Source organism: Candoia aspera, chromosome 1 (assembly GCF_035149785.1).
Source record: "Candoia aspera isolate rCanAsp1 chromosome 1, rCanAsp1.hap2, whole genome shotgun sequence".
NCBI lineage: Eukaryota > Metazoa > Chordata > Lepidosauria > Squamata > Boidae > Candoia > Candoia aspera.
In genome coordinates, this window is record NC_086153.1 from 72,289,250 (window position 1) to 72,309,319 (window position 20,070).

The window sequence follows — 20,070 nt, forward strand, 5'->3', positions numbered from 1 at the left end:
TGTTTAAGTCCACAACATTTCTACATAGATTGTAGAATCTATGCACAAAGTTATCCAATTAAAAAATGTAATAAATATGATTTTACAATGAAACATTGCTTCATTGTTTTCAAAGTGCTTATGGATCAGCTATTTTATAATGTGCTCTTTAATGTCAAACTGACATCCCAAATCCTCAGTTCTTCTTTTTGAAGCTTTCTTCCAGTCATCTGATATTTCACACACACTTCAAGATTTTTCAGGAAAAATAGATAGGAGTTCAGAATTTCATCAACAAGTTCCTTTATTATTTAGGATGCATTCCATCCTGCCCTGGAGAAGTGAACTGTCATGAGTAAGGATGGCGAGCAGGGGGCTCCCACCCAGACTGTCAAGCGCATGCGTAGCACTGAGGAACTGTTCAGCCATTCAAAGAGACACAGATCAGGACCGCCTTAACCTTTGGGGTTTATATGGCTGGGTTTTTCCCACGCTTCCTCAGTTTGTTAGGATTCTTGTTAAGTACTAGTAATAAATATTAGAGACCAAGTCATTGTCTCAGTGTGTTTCCTGGTAGTTAGGACATGAACTCATTCAAAGTCAATAGATATTCCCTATATTTCTGTCAAGGTTGGGCTAGAATCCTGTTATTTTAACCTGCATTTCCAGTAGTCCAGTGGAACACATATCATCTCAGAAAAGGTCAATTTAAAATAGGAGTTGATTGATGCTTTTCTTATCTGATTCTGGTCGAGATAAGCAGATGGAGATGTGTGAAAACTTCCTAAACAAATACATAACCATTTTTCAAAATTTGCATATCAAGTTGGTGGATTATATACAGTTGGAAGGGAATATGGATACTTTTTCCATATTCTATTCTCCCCTGACCTACATTACGGTCTTGGATTTATAATGATTTCCAAGATTATATATATACAAATTTTTAGTAGATATTTGATGTCATCAAGGACATATATTGTATGCTACAATTATTTTTGTCCACACTTCTATGATGTGTATAATATAATTTGACAGTAATTTATATTTCTTTAAAAATGGTCCCCGTGTGTCAATTTTGTTGAATGGTAAGTATTTAATTAGGCAGGTGGAATAGGAGAAAGTAGACTTCTTTTTAATTTACAGGGATTTGAATATATTATTATGTTTGGTATGGATACCCCAAAAGCATATGTTTGAGGTTGTATTTTATTTATTTAATAAAAAGCAGAAGTTCGATAAGGTTAAAGGATTCTTACACTTATGAAACTCTAGCTTTTCCAAAATATGAGTAGTTCAGAAGAAAACTATTGTTGGAAGCATCCTCCTTTTTCATCTTTTCTAAGTGCTTCTATTACAAATTCAAAATCTGCTGTCAAGTTCTTCAAGACTTCTTTTTAATTCATTAAATGCTTGTGATTGAACAAACATTGTAGTTCTGATATAAGCAATGGATTTTTAAAAACCAATTATTTGCAGATCAGTGCCATCTAAGGAATTTGGGCATCTGAATTTGCTGAGAGATGGAAAAACCAAGAGTGAGAATGCATATGGGAAGGCTAGAGGGATTATAGATAAGCTGATGAGCAGAAATAGTGGGATATGAATCAAAGAAATACTGTTTTTGTCTTCATAGCTAGAGGCTGGTAGTTTTTCAAACAAAAGTAAAACCCATTTAGTCCAGAAATTCTTTTTTAAGTGAAGGCATTGAGATTGTAGTGTAAGTATGAATCAGCCCAAGAGATAGTGATTCCAGTATGGGTCATATCTTTTTCTCTGCCTCTCTATCTGTGTGTGTGTGCACATTCTCTTATGTTGTTGTTATTTTTATTTAAAAATTGATGTACTGGGAACTTGGCTAAATGGATGTTCCAAGTCCACTATGAGGAAAACAAGATAAGCTTTGCCAAGTTGTTGTTATTCAACCCAAGGTTGCCATGCCATAGCAGAGCTGATTAAGCCTTGCTTCTCCACTTCCCCCTTGCCTGGAGAACTAAGTGCTCAGAAGCAGTGACCACTACAGATTGCAAGTGCGGGTCCAGATTCCTGGAGGGCAGCGCTCTTCAGCATCTGATGCCTTGGGGCACCAATCAGGTCCGCTGTTGCCAGAATATTTGCTGGGTTGGGTTAAAATTAGCCACTCTGCCCATCTTCTTTCTGGAGTGTTCCCTGTGGCCCAGCCTGCATGTTTACGTGGCATTGAGCACCCTTCACTTTCTGGGCAGGAGTATTAAGATAATATATTTGTATGCTTTTGCAGCCATGAAGGTTTATTATTAATCACATAGCTTGAGTTGGGTGACCATATAAATGCATACATAAATTAGGAAAAATGCGTTTCTGGCAAACCGTTAAGTTGCTGTGGTTTCTTCCAGTGCTATTGCTCTTGTATGGAAGGCTGCAGTCATATCAGTGGATAAATTGGTTGACTTTTCCCCTTTCTCTCCCAGATTAATGATTATCCGATGGAAAGAATCCATCCAATTTGTCTCATTCACGTATTTCTGTGCTTGTCATGCCACCTCGGTGTTTGAATTGAAGGAAGAGAGAAACGGCTCCTGTGCCATTTTAGTTAGATATGAATGGATCATTTTTACTCCTCAGATGTGAGATAAGAATATAAATGACTAAGTAACATATAGTAGTTAGTTAATGCACACTTTCCATTCATGCTACTTCCCATATCTCTGAAAGAGTGATTCAAACCTGATCACAAAATGATATTCATTTATAATTAAATGGCTGGATTCATTAAATCATGCTGCGACACCCTTTATTATGAATTAGCATAATACATGTTCTTGGCTTATTAATCAAACTTTGTTTAGAAAAATCCTTGCACAATAAAACATTGTCACATCTTTCTATTACACTGTTTATTTAATTTATATAGCATTTTCAAGGCTTTGGCCATATTTGAACATTTTGCAAAGGTGCATTTGGAAGAGATAATTTGGGAGAGATGTTGTAGTAGGAAGCTACTTACTATTTGTCTGTTCAAACTGTTTCTTTCCAAACCAGTTTTCTTTGAAAGAGCATTTAAATTTTAGTGAAATTTGACCACTTTTTTTTTTACAGTAACAACCTGTATTGGTTTCCTTTTCTATTTCTTTCTTAATAAATTAGCTAAAAATCTTAAGGTCAAAAACACATGAGTCCAGGAAATAATTACATAAATAAACAGCCTTTGGTGGGAACTAAATTGTTTAGTTTCTATTTGCGTTTACTATTGTAATTAAAAATTTCAATAAAAATATTTTTAAAAACCTTGAGTCTTGAATAGCTGTAATGGTTTGTTTTGGGTCATTTTCTAATTACCTTTTCACCTGCTCACTTTGAGCACAGCTTCTGTCTTTAGTGATGCATACTTTTCCTGTCTGCTGGCTTCTGTATACAGATCCCATTTGGGGGAAAATGGGAGCAGTATAGCTTAAACATACAGCATGTAGTATTGCAGCCATTAGGAATCAATTTCCGTTTTGTAAACAAACCTTTAATTTGTGAAGGATTTTAAAAATGATTTTTAGGCACATTACTTTATTAGCCATAATATGCATTGTATTGATTTCATATTTGCCTTGTTTTACAGGTCAGTCACTAACAGACAGACTGAGAACATACCTATTTGACACTTCATAGTATACCATCCATGCGAGAGGAAGTGTAATCTGGTGAGTTTTGGGAACTGAGTGTATTTTAAGATATTAAAATAAGCACGAAAGTGTGTTGACTCAAAGTCACGTTGAAGATTGTGGAAAACAGAGCAATTCCATTGCAATTCTACTATTTGCAATAGCAAAACAATTATAATTTTAAAAGTTGAACACGAAATCTTCCTGTGATGTGAGATGATTTGTGTGACGGTACATCTAGTACAGGCTTTCATGTGTCTTAAGTAAACTTGGGATACCTTACAGACTAAAATTAACTAATAAATAGTCTTGGATACTGCTTACATACATCTCATTTGATCTTTAAAAAAAGTTTAAAAAATATTTGTGTACCTTACATCATATTTCATTACTGCAGTACTATAATTTAATACTATAGATGGAATGAATAATGAAAGTTCAAAAATTCTAATTTTTATACTGTTTGCATGAATGGATACTTCCTCTTTTCCAGCTTGGAATCATGTAAATTTGAATTGATACAGGATATTCCTCTTCTTCCCCCACCTGTTTTTCTTTGTGTGTAATGCATTACAATATAAGTAATTGCCTAGAAGGGTTTTTGGAAAAAGAGCTGCTTTAAGCAGATAAATGTAGCAATCCTTGCACAAATTCTTCTCTCGCTTTCTTACCAGTGAACTGGTATCCAGACTGATCTAATTTTCCTGTAGCCTAATAGAATTTTAAAATTTGTGCATAAATTTTAAATACCTGCTTCCACATTTCCTTTGAAGTGCTCCTGTTTTAATCTTTCTATTATTCCCTTCTCCTTCTGTGCAGCTGAGATGAGAACAGAATGTATCATACCATAGCTTACTCAAAGCCAATTCTGTTAATAGCTTTTCAACATGTTTTAAAGTCTATTTATTTGAAACTGAACAGTTTTGCAAAGACTGAGAATATTGGAGAGCTTTGCCCGTTTTTTAGAAATTTTAGCTTATGGTAAAAAATCAGTTAATTTTTTTAAAAAGCATTACCTGTATTTGTATGTATCCCAATAATATGCATATTGTTTAATTATCATAATCATGATTAAACACTGATGTCAGGGATGCAATGTAAGATTATTTCTCATGTACCTTCTTCTAATATATGGGGAAAATATCATTATCCTAATCTAGGAAAGAAAATATTTAATACTATAATGTAGATTGCAGTGGAGCCAGTTAGCTGACAACTTTTGTGATAATACTACCATATGAATGTTGTCTCTATTTTATCTTGCTAAACTATACAGTAGGAGGCAAGGACAAACCACTTCCAAAAAACCTTGCCAAGAAAACTGCAGGGACTGGTCCAGGTAGTCACCAGGAGTCAAAAACTGACTTGAACACACAGATAAAAAAAAACTATACAAACTTGTATTCTAGCTTCTTTACTTCTTTGGAAATCTCATTTTGTTTGAAATGTTGAAAATTATTTATTTATTTATGACAGCTCAGACATGAGCAGTGCTAGTAACTCTCTGGCACGAGAGTTTTTGTCCGATGTCAGCCATCTTTGCAATGCAGTGGACCAAAGGGTGGAAGCCAGGGAGGAAGAGGAAGAGAAAACGCACATAGCTGCGCTTGGGCAATATCTTATCCAAGGTCGTGGATTCATTTTGCTTACTAAACTTAATTCCATAATTGACCAGGTAAATGTTATTTTCATACTTATCAAAATTTGATACATTTAGCTAGAACAATATCTATTTGAACAAAATAACATGATGCATAACCTTCACTGCACTTATAGTTATAAAGAAGAATGATTGGGAAGGATGGCAGAGGATCTTTGTCTCCTTCACCTTCAGATAAGATCACATTCTGTTTGGGGATTGGATTTTTACTGTTAAATGTCAGCCAGGATCAGGATGACAGATACACTGCTACTTGCCAGTCCGCTGATTGGTGCTATTGTATGCTTCACACAAAAGCCTTCCATTGGGCCAATGTTGTAAGATGGAAGCCAATGCTGTACATTGTATTAATAATGTAGGACATGATATTTTATTTTTGCTTTGTAAAGTAATCAGATATGAATGTCCTGAAGGAGAGGTTCAGGAAAGATGATCTCTTTCTAACCAGTTCGCTCATAGGTCAACTAAACTTGGTAACTTTTTAAGAGTTTTCACAATACATTGTGAATCATCAACTAAGTAAATGGGCAGGTTTAAATACCTTGCTAAGCCACCGAAAAACAAATCAAAGTTAAAATTTCTCAAGTTTACCTGTTGTACAAATGCAGCCAGTGGAAATTTAATAGCCTGATTAAGCCATACTGTCTTAGATGATATTACTTCTATTTTCTTTTGATTGGTTTTTTTTTGTGGATACTGTATATGTTGTCACACTGATGACATTTATTTTCCAAACTGATTATTTCATTTAGGGTTTTCATGTCAATGTTAAACAGTATTTGGAGACGAGGCAAAAACTTATGATACTCCTAGCATCTTCTGGAATCAGTTTTTCAAAATGATACAGAAGCCAGTAAAAAAAAAAATCCACCTTGGAGCCAACCTATCCAGAGATCAAAGAAAATCCTGATTGAAATTTATGCAGGCATCAGTGTCAGCTAAAAAGAACTGGTACCCTGTGATCAGGATTTTATTTATTTATTTATTTATTGAATATCCTGCCTTTATTATTTTTATAAATAAGTCAGGGTGGCGAACATACCAAATACTCCTTCCTCCTCCTATTTTCCCCACAACAGCAACCCTGTGAGGTGAGTTGGGCTGAGAGAGGGTGACTGGCCCAAGGTCACCCAGCCGGCTTTCATGCCCAGGGCGGGACTAGAACCCTCAGTCTCCTGGTTTCTAGCCCGTTGCCATTGCCTCATCTGGGTTAGAAAGAAAGGTAAAGCAGGGCACCCCCAAATTACCCAGGTAATTTAATGTAGATGTTAAAAAGAATGGGTGATAAAACCGAACTCTGTGAAACAATTGCCATAGATAAGTAGAGTAGTCTGAAGGTGGCAAGGAGGAGTGGAACTATTAGGAAACAGTGCTCTCAACTTATGAGAGCTGTTCTAGAAAGTTACTATGAATTCAACTCCGTTGAAACCTAAGGGGAAGTCTGAGGAACCCACAAATGATGTAAGGCATTTTTTTGGTCTTAAAACTCAACGTCAGGTTAGATTGAAACAAACAAGAGATAATCCTGGGAGATGGATGAAAGAAAATCTCTCAGGATTAGGGCTCAGTTGAATTAACTTTTTCCACTTCAGGTTAAATGGTTAAAGTGTTAATATATTGTAAATCAGTATTGGAAGCTTTGAAAAACCAAATAAAAACAGTAAACCTTTAATACAAGTTTGATTATGAATGTCTGATAAATTATAATTTCTGAATTATCATAAAAATATGAGCTTTTGTTTCCTTAAATAGGAGCTTACCTGTCGAGAAGACCTTCTGACTCTCCTTCTATCACTTCTGCCGCTAGTGTGGAAAATACCTGTAGAAAAAGAAAAGGCCACAGGTAGGTTCTCTGTAGTACCAATACATGAATTTAAAATATAGTATATTTTATAATTATAGGTTGAATTACATTTCTCACAGATAAGCGAACATCTAAAATTTCTGTGCACATAACTATATAAGAGCAAGACTGTTTAATATGTGTCTGAGAGCTTTTATGATTGCAGTCCTCTACATTTCTCAATTACCTTATAAAATACTTGCACTTTTTAAAGTGCTTCATAACTATTCATGACAGCTTGGAAGGAATTAATATTTATACGCTGTAGGCAGTGTACTGAGCTGAGTTGCGTCTGAAAGTACTATAAGCTGAGATTTTTTTTTAGCTTTGATCTAAAGAGTTCATGTGCAAAGTTTTGTATCAGTTTTTGGTGTTCAGGGGCTAATCTCATAGGTCAAACTTGTTCGCTGCTTCGGCTAGTATCATTAAATCTTTTGTTAAACCTTTTGCCAAAACAAATAATATGTAACACTGTACATTTAAAAACCTGTCGTTCTTGTTATATGTAACCGAAAGAAAAAAGAAAAAAAATATGAATTTGGGTCAGGACACATTTGAACTTACTAGGTAGATTATATTTATTGTAATGTGAGTCTTAACGAGACTCATTTAGATCGTGCTAAAAGTTTTAGGTGCATATAATAATTGCACAATTAGGTCCTGCACTTCTGAGTAGCTTTCAGTCCTTAAAGATCTTGAGTGATAGGTTGGTCATATAGGTTTGCTTCTAGATATGTATACATATGTATACATTCGTATCTCAGGCTGTGAGATTCTACTGACAGATGAAATAATCTAATTGTAAATTCTGTTTTCCAACAGATTTTAATCTGCCCTTCTCTGCTGAAATATGTTTGACCAAAGAGTCAACCCTAAGTTCTCCCAAACCTACTCAGGAAAAACAAAATATAGGAGAGAATTTTAATCTGTCTGCTCAGGCTTCTGTAAAGCTAAATTCTTCTTGGAAGAACAGACGTCAGCGCAAAACTACTCATCGATATTCTGTGAGGGATGCAAGGAAATCCCAAATCTCCACCTCTGATTCAGAAGGCAATTCGGATGAGAAGACTAGCACGATGATGAGGCACAGGAGACCGCAGCTTCTGCAGCCTTTTCTAACAAACCAATCTAAAGATCGATCTGTTACAAGTAGATGTAACTTTGTAGAAACTGAAATGGCCCAGAGCTGTAATTCTGGGAGGGAGAATGCAAACTCCAAACAGTTCATTCCAGTTCAAGAAAGTATTGTTCAGGCTTCAGATGAGCCAGTTACATCATCTGTCAGTTGTCTAGACAACTCTCCCTTTGATTTGTGCCACGTCTTACTGTCATTGCTAGAGAAAATATGTAAGTTTGATATTGCATTGAACCACAAGTCTGCTCTGGCAGCCAGTGTGATAGGCACACTAACGGAATTCTTGTCTAAACTTGGAGATGGTTACAATATAAATAATGCTGCTGAAAATGAAGCTGTTTCATCATGTTGGACAGAAGAATCAGTTGCACTGGTTCAGAGGATGCTCTTTAGGACAGTGCTACATCTTATGGCAATGGATGTTAATAATGCTGACACTATGCCTGGCAATTTGAGAAAAAATCTTACTGATTTACTTAAAGCAGCCTTAAAAGTGAAATGTATTCTAGATACACTATGTGATCCTTTTGCTTCAAGACCACAAGGAACTTTACAAAACGTAATTCAGGCTGACCTTTTCTCACAGTATCGTCACAGATTCCTCCTTTTGCCTGAGTTCATAGAAGGAGTTCTGCAAATTCTAATCTGCTGCCTTCAGAGTGCAGCCTCTAATCCAAATTATTTTAGCCAAGCAATGGATCTGGTTCATGAATTCATACAGCAGCAGGGTTTCAAACTGTTCGAAACCACAGTACTCCAGATGGAAGGATTGGCTGCAAGGAGCACAGAAGTCAACACAGAAGCGCCAGAGTATCTCAAAGCCCTCATCAACAGCATTATGAAAATAATCAGCACTATCAAAAAGGTGAAATCGGAACAACTTCATCAGTCTGTGTGTACAAGAAAACGACACAGACGATGTGAGTATTCCCACTTCATGCATCACCACAGAGATCTCTCAGGATTGCCAGTTTCTACTTTTAAAAATCAAGCTTCTAAGAGTCCTTTTGAAGAAACAGCTGATGGGGAAGTTCATTATCCTGACCGGTGTTGCTGCATTGCTGTTTGTGCTCACCAGTGTCTGAGGTTGCTGCAGCAACTTTCTCTGAACAGTACATGTTTTCAGATCTTAACTGGTATCCATAATGTAGGCATATGTTGTTGCATGGATCCCAAATCAGTAATTAGCCCCTTGCTTCATTCCTTCAGATCACAAATATTTAAGAACTTTCAGCCACATATATTAAGCATCCTTAATAAGTTTATTTTAGATCAACTGGGAGGATTGCAAATTTCTCAGAAAGTGACACATGCCTCTTGCAACATCTGTAGCATTGACTGTGATCAACTTGCAGAACTTGATGATTTCTTACATGGGAATGCTACTGAAGTATCAGCATCAAGTTCATCAGCTCCATATAGGTTTCAAGGAATTTTGCCTAGCAGAGGATCTGAAGATATGTTTCTGAAATGGGATGCCTTGGAGGAATATCAGAGCCTTGTTTTTGAGGATGACGACAAACTGCGTTGCATGCAGATTGCTAGTCATATTTGTAATTTGATCCAAAAAGGCAATGAGATTATTCAGTGGAAACTATACAGTTATATATTCAGCCCAGTTCTCCAGAGAGGTGTTGAATTGGCTCATTACTCCCAACAAACTGGTGCAACTACTGTTTTTAGTCAAGCAAGTGGCTATCAAAAAGGATGTTTGCCTCAGGAAGTCCTTCAAATCTATTTACAGACTCTACCAATACTGTTTAAATCCAGGTTTGTTCATTTTGTTCATTGGGGGGAACAAACAAATTTGGCTAGTTTCTTCCATACCTCTTCTTGGCATAATAAAAATGGAAGCTAAGAATCTCACTGGTGATAATAAAGGTAGGTGGTGGGTAAAGTCAGAAACTCCTACTCCTGGGCAGCTCCCCACTAGCATATCTACTAGTAGCTATTAAGAAACTACTTATTAATGAACAAAAGGTTTGTAAAGGAATATAATTTAGAAGGATAAGTTTAGGGTTAATAAGGCCCTACAAATGACATATAGCATTATAGTAAATTATTTTTTCTCTCTCTCTCATTTAATTGATAACAATTTAACATCTATTTTTCTTCACAGAATAATACGAGAATTATTTTTAAGCTGTAACGGAATAAATCAAATGACTGAATTAAATTACTTGGACAGTGTGAGAACATACTCGCTGAAAGTATTTGAAACATTAATATTTTCCTTTGGAGACCAGCAGACAGATCAACTGATGCCAGATGTCAGTGGTTTGGACAGTGAAGAAAAAGTGCCTGCCTTAGACTTGGGTGTTTCTGTTCATAGACAGCAAATGGTTTCAGATGTGCCTCAGAGCCTAAGTAAATTTTATGCTAGGCTCAAAGAAGTCTATCCAAAAAAGAAGAAATCAGTCAGTCAAGATGCTCACATCAACATGATAAACATACTTCTCTGTGTTGCTTTTTTATGCGTAAGTAAGGAAGCAGAGGCTGATCAGGATTCAACAAATGATTCTGAAGACACTTCAGGTTATGACAGTACAGCTAGTGAACCTTTCAGCAATAAGCTGCCACGTCTGTCATTTGAGAGTTTGTCTTTACCTTCCTTAGAACATATACACAGGGCAGCAGATATTTGGTCAATGTGTCGTTGGATTTATTTGTGCAGTGCAGTGTTCCAAAGACAGTTCCATAGACTTGGTGGCTTCGAAGTATGTCACAGATTAATAGCTATGATTATTGAGAAACTTGGCAAGAAAGGAGAAAAGGAAGAAGGTGAGCAGGAGAAACCTATTGAATTTCTTTTTGAAAATTGCTCATCGCAATCGATACTGAACAATGAGAAAGGGCAGTCAGACCATAATAATACTGATGGAAATCTTGACAAAATAGGTCAACAGAAACAACTATCTTACCAGCATTCAAATGCAGAGCAAGCTTCAGTTGATGGCACTGCAGAATCAAAAAATGTCTTAATGCAAGAAAATGACTGGTCACTGCAAGGTATACGACTTTTGGAAGCTCTGCTGGCAATTTGTTTACACAGTGCAAATAATTTCCAGCAGAAGACTGAAATGGAGTCTCTTCTTCAGGTATTGTGCCATTAAAACCTCATGAAATATTTATATTCCCAGTTCTAATTGACAGCTGTCTTAGAAAGTGGAACAAAATATGTCAGTTGTTTGGCATGTTGAAACAGTATCTTATCTCATGACAAGCGGAATTTTCAAGTTTAATGAATTTTACCAAAAGTGTCAGTTGACAGAATGGCATTTGTCAGCCAAAAAAACAAAAGTCAATGCCATCCACCACGCTGTGAGTGCTCCGTATTCCTGAGCAGTTTTTGGGGCTGGGTGTGGTGCAGAATTTGTAGCAAAGATAAGATCAAAGGGAAGTCCTGCTGTGTGAATAAAGAGTGCAATAATTTGGATGTAGCCCATATGCAGGAATATAATTGCAAATATGGACAGCTGAGAACCAGCATTTAAAAGAGAGTGTATGAGGTAATTCTGAGGAGAAAGCAAACGTTGGAATAATATGAAAGAACTCTATAGAAAATGGATTGAAATGCATTTCCATAAAGGGTCTGAGGGGAACAGAATGAAAGCTGCCTAGGGATAAGCTGCACGAATGCTTATTCATAGTGTACTTTTCAATTTCTGTTGTAATATCATGCTCCGTTTTCCTTTTTTTTTATTACTCTTAGTAGCATGAACAGCAGTCATTATGTTAACTGAAAACTTGGTGTGTTTTTTTCTTTTTGCACTTTAATATTTATTATTAATAGTTCAAGATATAATTAAGGCACATAATGCAGAATATAAGACCAATAGAATACAAGTCTAAAAAAGAAACAGGAAAAGCTAAAATGGTGCAGGAATAAGCAAAAAAGCATATCAGACCAGTGGCTTCTGACTTTTCCAGCACAGGTATAAGAGTACATAAAAGTTAATCTCTTACTATTAATTAAACATTTAGTAACATTGTATCTCTAAAATCGAACCATTCCATCATCAAAACCTAAAACTGGGACTTCATTCTTTTGCATTACAAACAAATAGTCCAAGAGCAGCTTCCAGATGAAAACGAATTTAGTTACAGTGTTTTCTCTTATCAACGCTGTCAGTTTAGCCATTTGTGCCAATTCCATCAATTTGATCTTTTCAGGTATAATAGAGGCAAAGAAGATGAATATGTTAAAGATTGTATGATTAAATGGGTTAAGAATTTTGGGTATAATATTATGATAGAACAATGGGAAAACATGTGGAACAAAGGTCTGAAATTCACTTGGAACTATACATTGAAAGAGAATTTTTATAAAATGCTGTACCATTGGTATTTAACTCCTGATAAGCTGTCTAAAATGTATAATGGAATATCAAATGTCTATTGGAAATGCTCACAGGGGTAAGGAACTTTCTATCTTTTATGGTGGACTTGTGGAAAAACTTAAGAAATTCTGAACCAAATATGTAGTACTATTCAAAAGATTCTTAAGGTGGACTTACAATTAAAACGAGCTGTTGGACCAACAGCTTGATAAACAACATGGAACTCTGTTTTTATATATGATAACAGCAGCAAGGCTCTTATATGCTCAAAGATGGAAGAATGCTCCTTTTTCCAAAAGAAATGCATTATTGTCAGCCCTCCCAGGTGAACCAGACAGGAAACGTGACAAGATGAGCTAATTCTACTTTATTGTTAGGCTACATTAACAGACTCTTGCAAGTCTGAAAGTACAAGTCTCCCACCCTCCCTATTACTCCCTGAGTAATTAGGGTGAGTCCTTCCTAAGTTTCTTTCTGTGGCCTGTTGCAGACTCCTTTCTCTTATCTGATCATTCCCTAGGCGGCATCTCTTCCCCTTCTTCCAAGGTCACCCTTACATCCCATCACAATCACTGTTTTTACTAACTTGGTTTGTAGGTCTGAAAAAATTGAACCATGTATGTCACATCAGAATGCAACAGAGAAATTTAGAGGCTTAGTTGGAAATAGTAATTGTAATAGGAGCATAATATACAAAAAAGCTCACTGAGAAATGAATGCTGGTTCTTGCTTTTAGCAACTTTTAGAAGTTTAGAATGCAAATGAGAGAAGAAACTATAGTTGTTTTTGATAGCATTTCCATGAATCAAAAGTTAAGAATAATTATTTGTGCTTTAATTTAGAACATTTGTGTGGAAGACATTTTACTTGAAATGAAGGAACAGCTTGCAAAAGCTAGAATAATGGAAACAGACTTGGTGAAGCCTTTATTTGATTCTTTGCTTCGAGTTGCATTGGGAACATATTTTACTGATCTGGATCATTCTGAAGAAAAGAAAGAAAAGGTATAATTGGCTCAAGTTGATGTTTCTTATTGTTTGCCTGCTTGTCCCCGTGCCCTGCAGTTATCAGGTTCCTCTTCTGGCCCTCAGGTGTATTGGAATCCTCTTGGAATTGGTAGTATATATATTCTAGCTGAGCTACTATTATGGTAACTTTGAGTAACTTCCAAGATTCCTGCAACAATTTGATTCCTCTTTCATGTTCTTTTTAAATACAGTTTCGTTTTTAGAAGTTTTGGAAACAACTGGAACAGAATATTGGACTAGATGGAATTTTTCATCTGATCTAGCATGGCTTTTTGTTTAGGCTATAAAACACTGGGCAAACTAGGGAGCCTGGTGAACTGGAAGACTGTAAGCCAGAATGTGTACAGGTAGTCCTTGCTTAATGACCACAATTGGGACCAGACTTTCAGTTGCTAAGCATAGTGGTCAGTGAATCTGACCTGTTTTTATGACTTTTTTTTTGCAGCAGCAGTTTTTATCAGTGCTCGTGTTAAGCGAACCATGTGGTTGTTAAGTGAATCACTCTGTTCCCCATTGATTTTGCTTGCCAGAAACTGGCTGAAAATGGTGATCACATGACCATGGGATGCTGCAACAGTCATACATGTGAACTGGTTGCCAAGTTCTCAAATTATGTTCGCGTGACTGTGGGGACACTGCAACAGTCATAAGTGTGAGGACAGGTTGTAAGTCAGTTTTTTCAGCATCGTTGTAAGTCTGAACTGTCACTAAACAAATGGTTGTTAAGCAAGGATTACCTGTATGTGAATTTCAAGATGCAAGATATCAAACTTACTAGGCTGCCTTCTAATCTATTTACTCCATTTAGCATGAATTCAGAGTCTCTGTATCTCTCTTTTGTCTGCTACCTTGTGCACCTGTTTAATCTGAAAATATTAAGGGATTTAGTTATCTAATCATATGGGGGTTAGTATATCCAGTCAGATATATTCTATCCTATTTTACCTGTCAATATTTCAGCATAGTTCTCACTGCTATGAAGCCCAGAATCTATGAAAGTAGATGATAGCCTAAGTTCTAATTGCCCATTTTAAACTTCTGTAATATGCATGTCAGATCCATCAGCCTGAAAAGGAGCCTGCATCTCGGCCTGGTGATATATCTGAAGAAGCTGATGAGTCACAGTGCTGTTGTTTTAAATTTTTTGCTGAAGAAAAAGGCTATGATGCTGATAGTGAAAGTAATTCTGATGACAATGAAAGCAAGGATGAAGGCAAGTGCTCTTGAAATCCCTTTTGCACTGAAATAGCAAATTGTAGAGTATTTTTCTGCCGTTGATGATAGCAGCCTTTATGTTACAGACCTGTTCAAGTATTGTCTAATAAACCGTTTCTAACGTTTCCCATATTAGCCTTTTGCTATTTTTTCTTCTTCTAGCTCATCATTATAGTCTGCTGTTTGAGTCATAAATTGAGGGGAATGTAGTGACAACTACACCAGTGACCTGGAAAATCCTGCAATAGTATTATTATTAGGAAACAGAAGCCACTACTGTATTTCTTCCATTCTCGTTTGCTTCATAATTTTGTCACTCAAGAATACAACTCAGAATTTTTTTGTTTTTGCTTATGGGAGCTATATTCTATAAGCCTTATGTGATGTTTTGAAGTACAATGCAGCCCTTTATAAACTGTCACTTTGTAGAATAATTTTCTGTGAAATAGGCATACAGCATTTGTATGCAGCATTGTTAATGCACAAGTAAGCCAATAAAAAGCCATCAGAATGGACAGTTGAGGGTAGTGTTATCATGCAGTGTGCATGTTGTTATGTGGTGGTCAACCTAAGGTCTAATCCCAGCCCTGTCTTGCTGAATACTAGTGTGTATGATTTACCCTTTACATTTCAGTGAGATCATTGTATGCTACAAGTTTACCCAGGACCTTGGACTGTGGTGAAGATTTAGTTTCTAATCATCCATCCCATCATCAAGTAATGAACATTGTTGTTGGGTAGTAGCATAAGGCTCACAAAGAAGTGCAGGTAGGGCAAACAGCCTCTGAATAACTGAATTTGCATATATAAATATGTGCCTTTTTTTTCCCCCAGGAACAGACATTAAAAGAGAGAAAGGATGTTTTGGCTATTGCAATATTCCTAGTGATCTTGCTGAAAACATTATTCAAGGAGAACTGATATATCCTGAACTATGTATGCTGGAATTACATTTACTTTCTGTTGGCAGTCCAAGCCTAGATGTGCTCACTCATGTCTTCCACAGCTTCTTGAAAGTAGTCAGGTTGAAGGAAAAAAATGCAACATTACTAATGCAACAGGTATATGACCTTGTGACTGGGTTCAACCACATGCTAGGCACAAGCACAGCTTTACAAAATCCATCTGTCTAAACAAAGAAACCACATTATGATAATCTGGTTCACAGAATGCGTTAAGTACTAAATCCAACTTTACAAAACCCAGTTGCCCAAAGAAAGCATGTAGTGGCTTAATATAATGGCCTAGTTCACACAGTGTGCTAATACAATGCAAATTTGTGGGACTTGTATTTGAAATTCAGAATTGCTGTCAGAACTTGCACCTATTTTCCCTAGACAAACTGACTGTTGGCTTGTCCAAGCAAAATAGGAAGGTATACTTTTGGTGTGGTCTGACAGGGCTCTGGTTTTGCTCTCTAGTTTGTTTGAATAAGCCAGCTGCCAATGAGTTCAGGTTTTATATGTTTACCCTTCATGGCACGGATACCCAAAGCTGCATCACTATTACACTTGCTCCCATTTTGCCTGGCTTGTCCAAGCATACTGGAGAGTGAGTCTGGCGCATTGACTGATGACTTACAGACACTAAGCTGGATCACTGGCAGGACTTCCTCATGCTGTGCCTGGGTAAGCCAACAGCAAGATCAGGATTTTCTACAGTCGCTGCTGTAAAGAGCAGGTATCAATCCAAAATAGTAGAATTAAAAATGAGAGTGGCTCAAACATTAGCAGATTTTAGAAATAATGCAGCACTCAGAATTTTTTTTCCTGTTACAAATATGGTTTTAAATTTGGTGGTTTTACTGTTTATTTCCAATTAAAAGATTTTATTTTATAAAGTTGGAGGGTTCTGTCATTGTTTTATTTGCTAAAGGGACTAAAATTTAATTATTAAATGTATATTTATTTCTTGCCCAACCCTAATCCCAGGGAAATCTTTAGTTTTATTTGGGGAGGTCACACAAATTCATTTATTATTTAAGGGGGTCACTTCACTGCAAAGTCTGAGAAGCCCTTTATTAAGACAGTGGTTGGCTTCTGATAACATTCTGATGACAAACTACCTGACCCATTTTAATCAGTATAAGGTGTTATGCCAATCCAGCCAATGAATTAAGGGTTCCATCTAGCACAAGTCTTGGTTTGTTTGAGGACATAATTCAGAATGTTGGTGATGAAGAATTTGATGCATAATACTTTAGAGTCTGGCACTAGATTGCTCATGCTGTAAGATTTGATGGAGAAATTATTTTCTGCATTGATGGGAACAAGAGAAATGCCTCTTCAGTAGCCATACCTAAGCTGTAAACATTTCCTGCCTTGGGATGTCAGGCACTGGTTTTCATTGACTGACTAAGACCTTTCTGTTTGTAAAAAACATTCACTTCACAGGGAGTATAAATTTTAGTTGAGATACTGTGTTTTCTCCTGTATCTTCTGTTTTACCAGATTGTGTGTATGTGTATTGTTTATTTTTCTTATACATGATTTTAGTTATGGGCTGTTAGTTGTGTTAAGTGGTAAAAATACACTAGAAAGATGAGCTATATATTGGTTTTATATTCACATTTATGTCTGTTCATGAATTGCTTGGATAGGAGGGGCAAGAGAGGTATTCCTACAAAGCCTAGAAACAAGGGAAATCAACTGACTGAGGAAGCTTTTCAACTAGAGGAAACCTTCAAGGGATCCTTATCGTAATCTTCCCAGCCCCCATCAATTGTCATCTTCTGCTTTAGGAAAGTTATTAGTGAATATGTTCATGCGATAATGTATATTCACTCTGGATGATTAGTGGAAGCTTCCACCTTACTCCAGATTATTGGGGTGTGCAAAACATTCTGGTATTTCCCAAAACATTTTCTTTTTCTCCTTTGGAATGTGCTAATCAAAGCATTCCAGGAATGATTTGTTTCTGGAAGTGAATCTTCCGGATAAGTAATTCATTGTGTTCTAAATGTGTTCATAATGTTAATCCATTGGGTTCCAGATCACAGATATATCTCTTGTAGAGGGTTCATTTCCAAAAATAGAGTAACTATCTCTGAATTCAAGCTGTTCGAGAACAGTGAAATATTCCAGCAAACAGCATATTGTCACTCAACTACCAAGTTAATATTTGGTTTCAAATTCCACTTCCTGCTAACTAGAAATGGTTGCCACTCCCAATTTAAGTGTCATACCTGGCCTTAGTTAGGATTTAAAGCATGTTTAAAGGACTATGATGGATAAGGAGTCAGATTACAGTGTGCGCTGTTGTATTAATCATTGGGAGGGCTTTAGCATGTTGGGTAAACTAGGTCATTGTGTTTTGATATCAGCAGCCATTAAGCCAATGCCAAGCTTATCTCATATGTCCATCAACCTTACATTAAATAGAGAGACTGACATTCTTAATTGGCATGGAAACAAAGGATTGGAGATGATTGTGGGTGTAATAGATGAAAGCATTAACAATCCAGCTTACTGCCTAGGAGAATTTAGAGAAGAATAAACAGTGCTTGGCACAAACAAGAGTATATTGTTTTAGATACAAGATTATATGTCTAGACTAGAATCTGTGCATCTTCATATCACTTGGCGATGAGCTTGGTAATGTGAAAACATCATTATGAGTTTGATGAAACAGAGGCTTCGTTGAAATGGGATTAGTTAAAAATATATCGGAAGGAACATTGGGGTTGGCATTGTTATTCATTTAGCTCTAATATATCGCTGGACAGTATTTCCCCATCACTCCTGGATATTTTGTTAATTCTTGATAAGCATTCATTATAATTTTTTTATCTTGGTTGGTTTATAGGGAGCTATAAAGAGCCTTCTGGGCGGATTCCTCCATGTATTAACACAAACAGATTCCAGTTTTCATGGTGAGCTATAAATAAAAACAGTCATTTCCTTTTGATCTGCCTTAACACTTGGCAGTTACTCTTAAGATACAAATGAATAGATCTGCATTTTGAAATGCTAGATGTTCATACTCGGTTATATATTTTCACAGTGTATGCATCTAATATGGGTACAGTCCAGCAAAGCTAAGCACTTTAAAGTTCTATTGATTTCTGTGAGAGAGCATTAATAAGGAAGTTAAATTCCTAAATAAATACTGAGATTTAAATGTACTTTGCTGTGTTGGATTATGTCCTGCTTTTGTCTGTAAACAAGCATTTCATATTTGTCCCAGGATGATGTTTGGATTGTGCTGTGAAAGAAGTTATTACTCAGTTCTTAAACTACCTGTTCAAACATTCTCCATTACATTTCACATTCTAACGGGTTTCAGAAGACAGCCAGTTTTAATTTTCAATTTTAGGAAAGGTTTATAAGTATGAGAGAGCAATAATCCGTTAGGCAATAGCCTCTATTAGGTTAGATACAGAATCGATTTTTTTCTGGTTTGATAAATCTCTTCAGATAGATAGGTAGATATTTATAAAAACAATGAAATAAATTGATTTTAGTATATGTTGTCTTCTTCATAATATATTATCTACTGAACAATAATATGACTTCGGTTGCCTTGACTTACCTGGGAAATGACATTTTGTATAGATGTTTTTGCTTATTTTCTGGACACTTCTGTTTTTGCTTCAGTTCTACTTACTTTACCATAGTTTGGGTAGTGTATAGGTCTGAAGGCACATAGGTAGGCAGGTTTTTCTCACAGTATTGTTTACGATAACCTGTCTAGTATCTACCTCAGGAAAAAAACCTGGTTATAATGAAGTGGTACAACTCAAACAGTCTATATCTCATCTGGGGTAAAATCTAATATTACCTATATAGTCCTACAAGCAACGATTCTGAATCTAACATATATTATCTGTAGCTATTTCAAGTTGCTTTATCCTTGTTATTATTAATATAACCCAAAGGGTTTAAAATACACTTGCCCCTACTTGTGCATTATGCATATATATAAAGATACTGTCATCACTATGATACCATGTTTATTCACATTTTTACATTGTTATTAGGCAAAAACAAAAAAATCTTCTAGAGCAGCATGTCTCTGTGCTCATGCTTACACAGCAGAAGTCATAGCAGTAAAGAAACAGGAGATAGATAGGAAGCAAGGGACTTTTTCCTAATCACAAGTCTTTGTAGATGTTGCTTTCAATTATTTTCTCTATTGTAAGAAAAAAATATCCATTAATGTAGGGATTGTTGCTAGGAGGAATATGAAAAGTCTTAGAAGCCACACTGAGTGGTTTATTGGATTAAATTTTTCAGATTG

The 20,070-nt window shown here is 36.1% G+C and overlaps 1 protein-coding gene across 2 annotated transcripts in view; it reads left to right on the forward strand.

Moving 5' to 3' along the window:
• The first annotated feature begins 3,565 nt into the window (after positions 1-3,565).
• LYST (lysosomal trafficking regulator) overlaps positions 3,566-20,070 on the forward strand; it is an 89,397-nt gene continuing 72,892 nt past the window's right edge. For both annotated transcript variants that reach the window (XM_063306540.1, XM_063306552.1), the window contains exons 1-9: positions 3,566-3,650; positions 5,088-5,286; positions 7,024-7,114; positions 7,937-10,019; positions 10,369-11,347; positions 13,432-13,593; positions 14,674-14,830; positions 15,667-15,893; positions 18,637-18,703. In XM_063306540.1, coding sequence (XP_063162610.1) covers positions 5,095-5,286; positions 7,024-7,114; positions 7,937-10,019; positions 10,369-11,347; positions 13,432-13,593; positions 14,674-14,830; positions 15,667-15,893; positions 18,637-18,703 — 3,958 coding nt within the window. In that variant the 5' untranslated portion in view covers positions 3,566-3,650; positions 5,088-5,094. The remainder of the gene's footprint in view (positions 3,651-5,087; positions 5,287-7,023; positions 7,115-7,936; positions 10,020-10,368; positions 11,348-13,431; positions 13,594-14,673; positions 14,831-15,666; positions 15,894-18,636; positions 18,704-20,070) is intronic.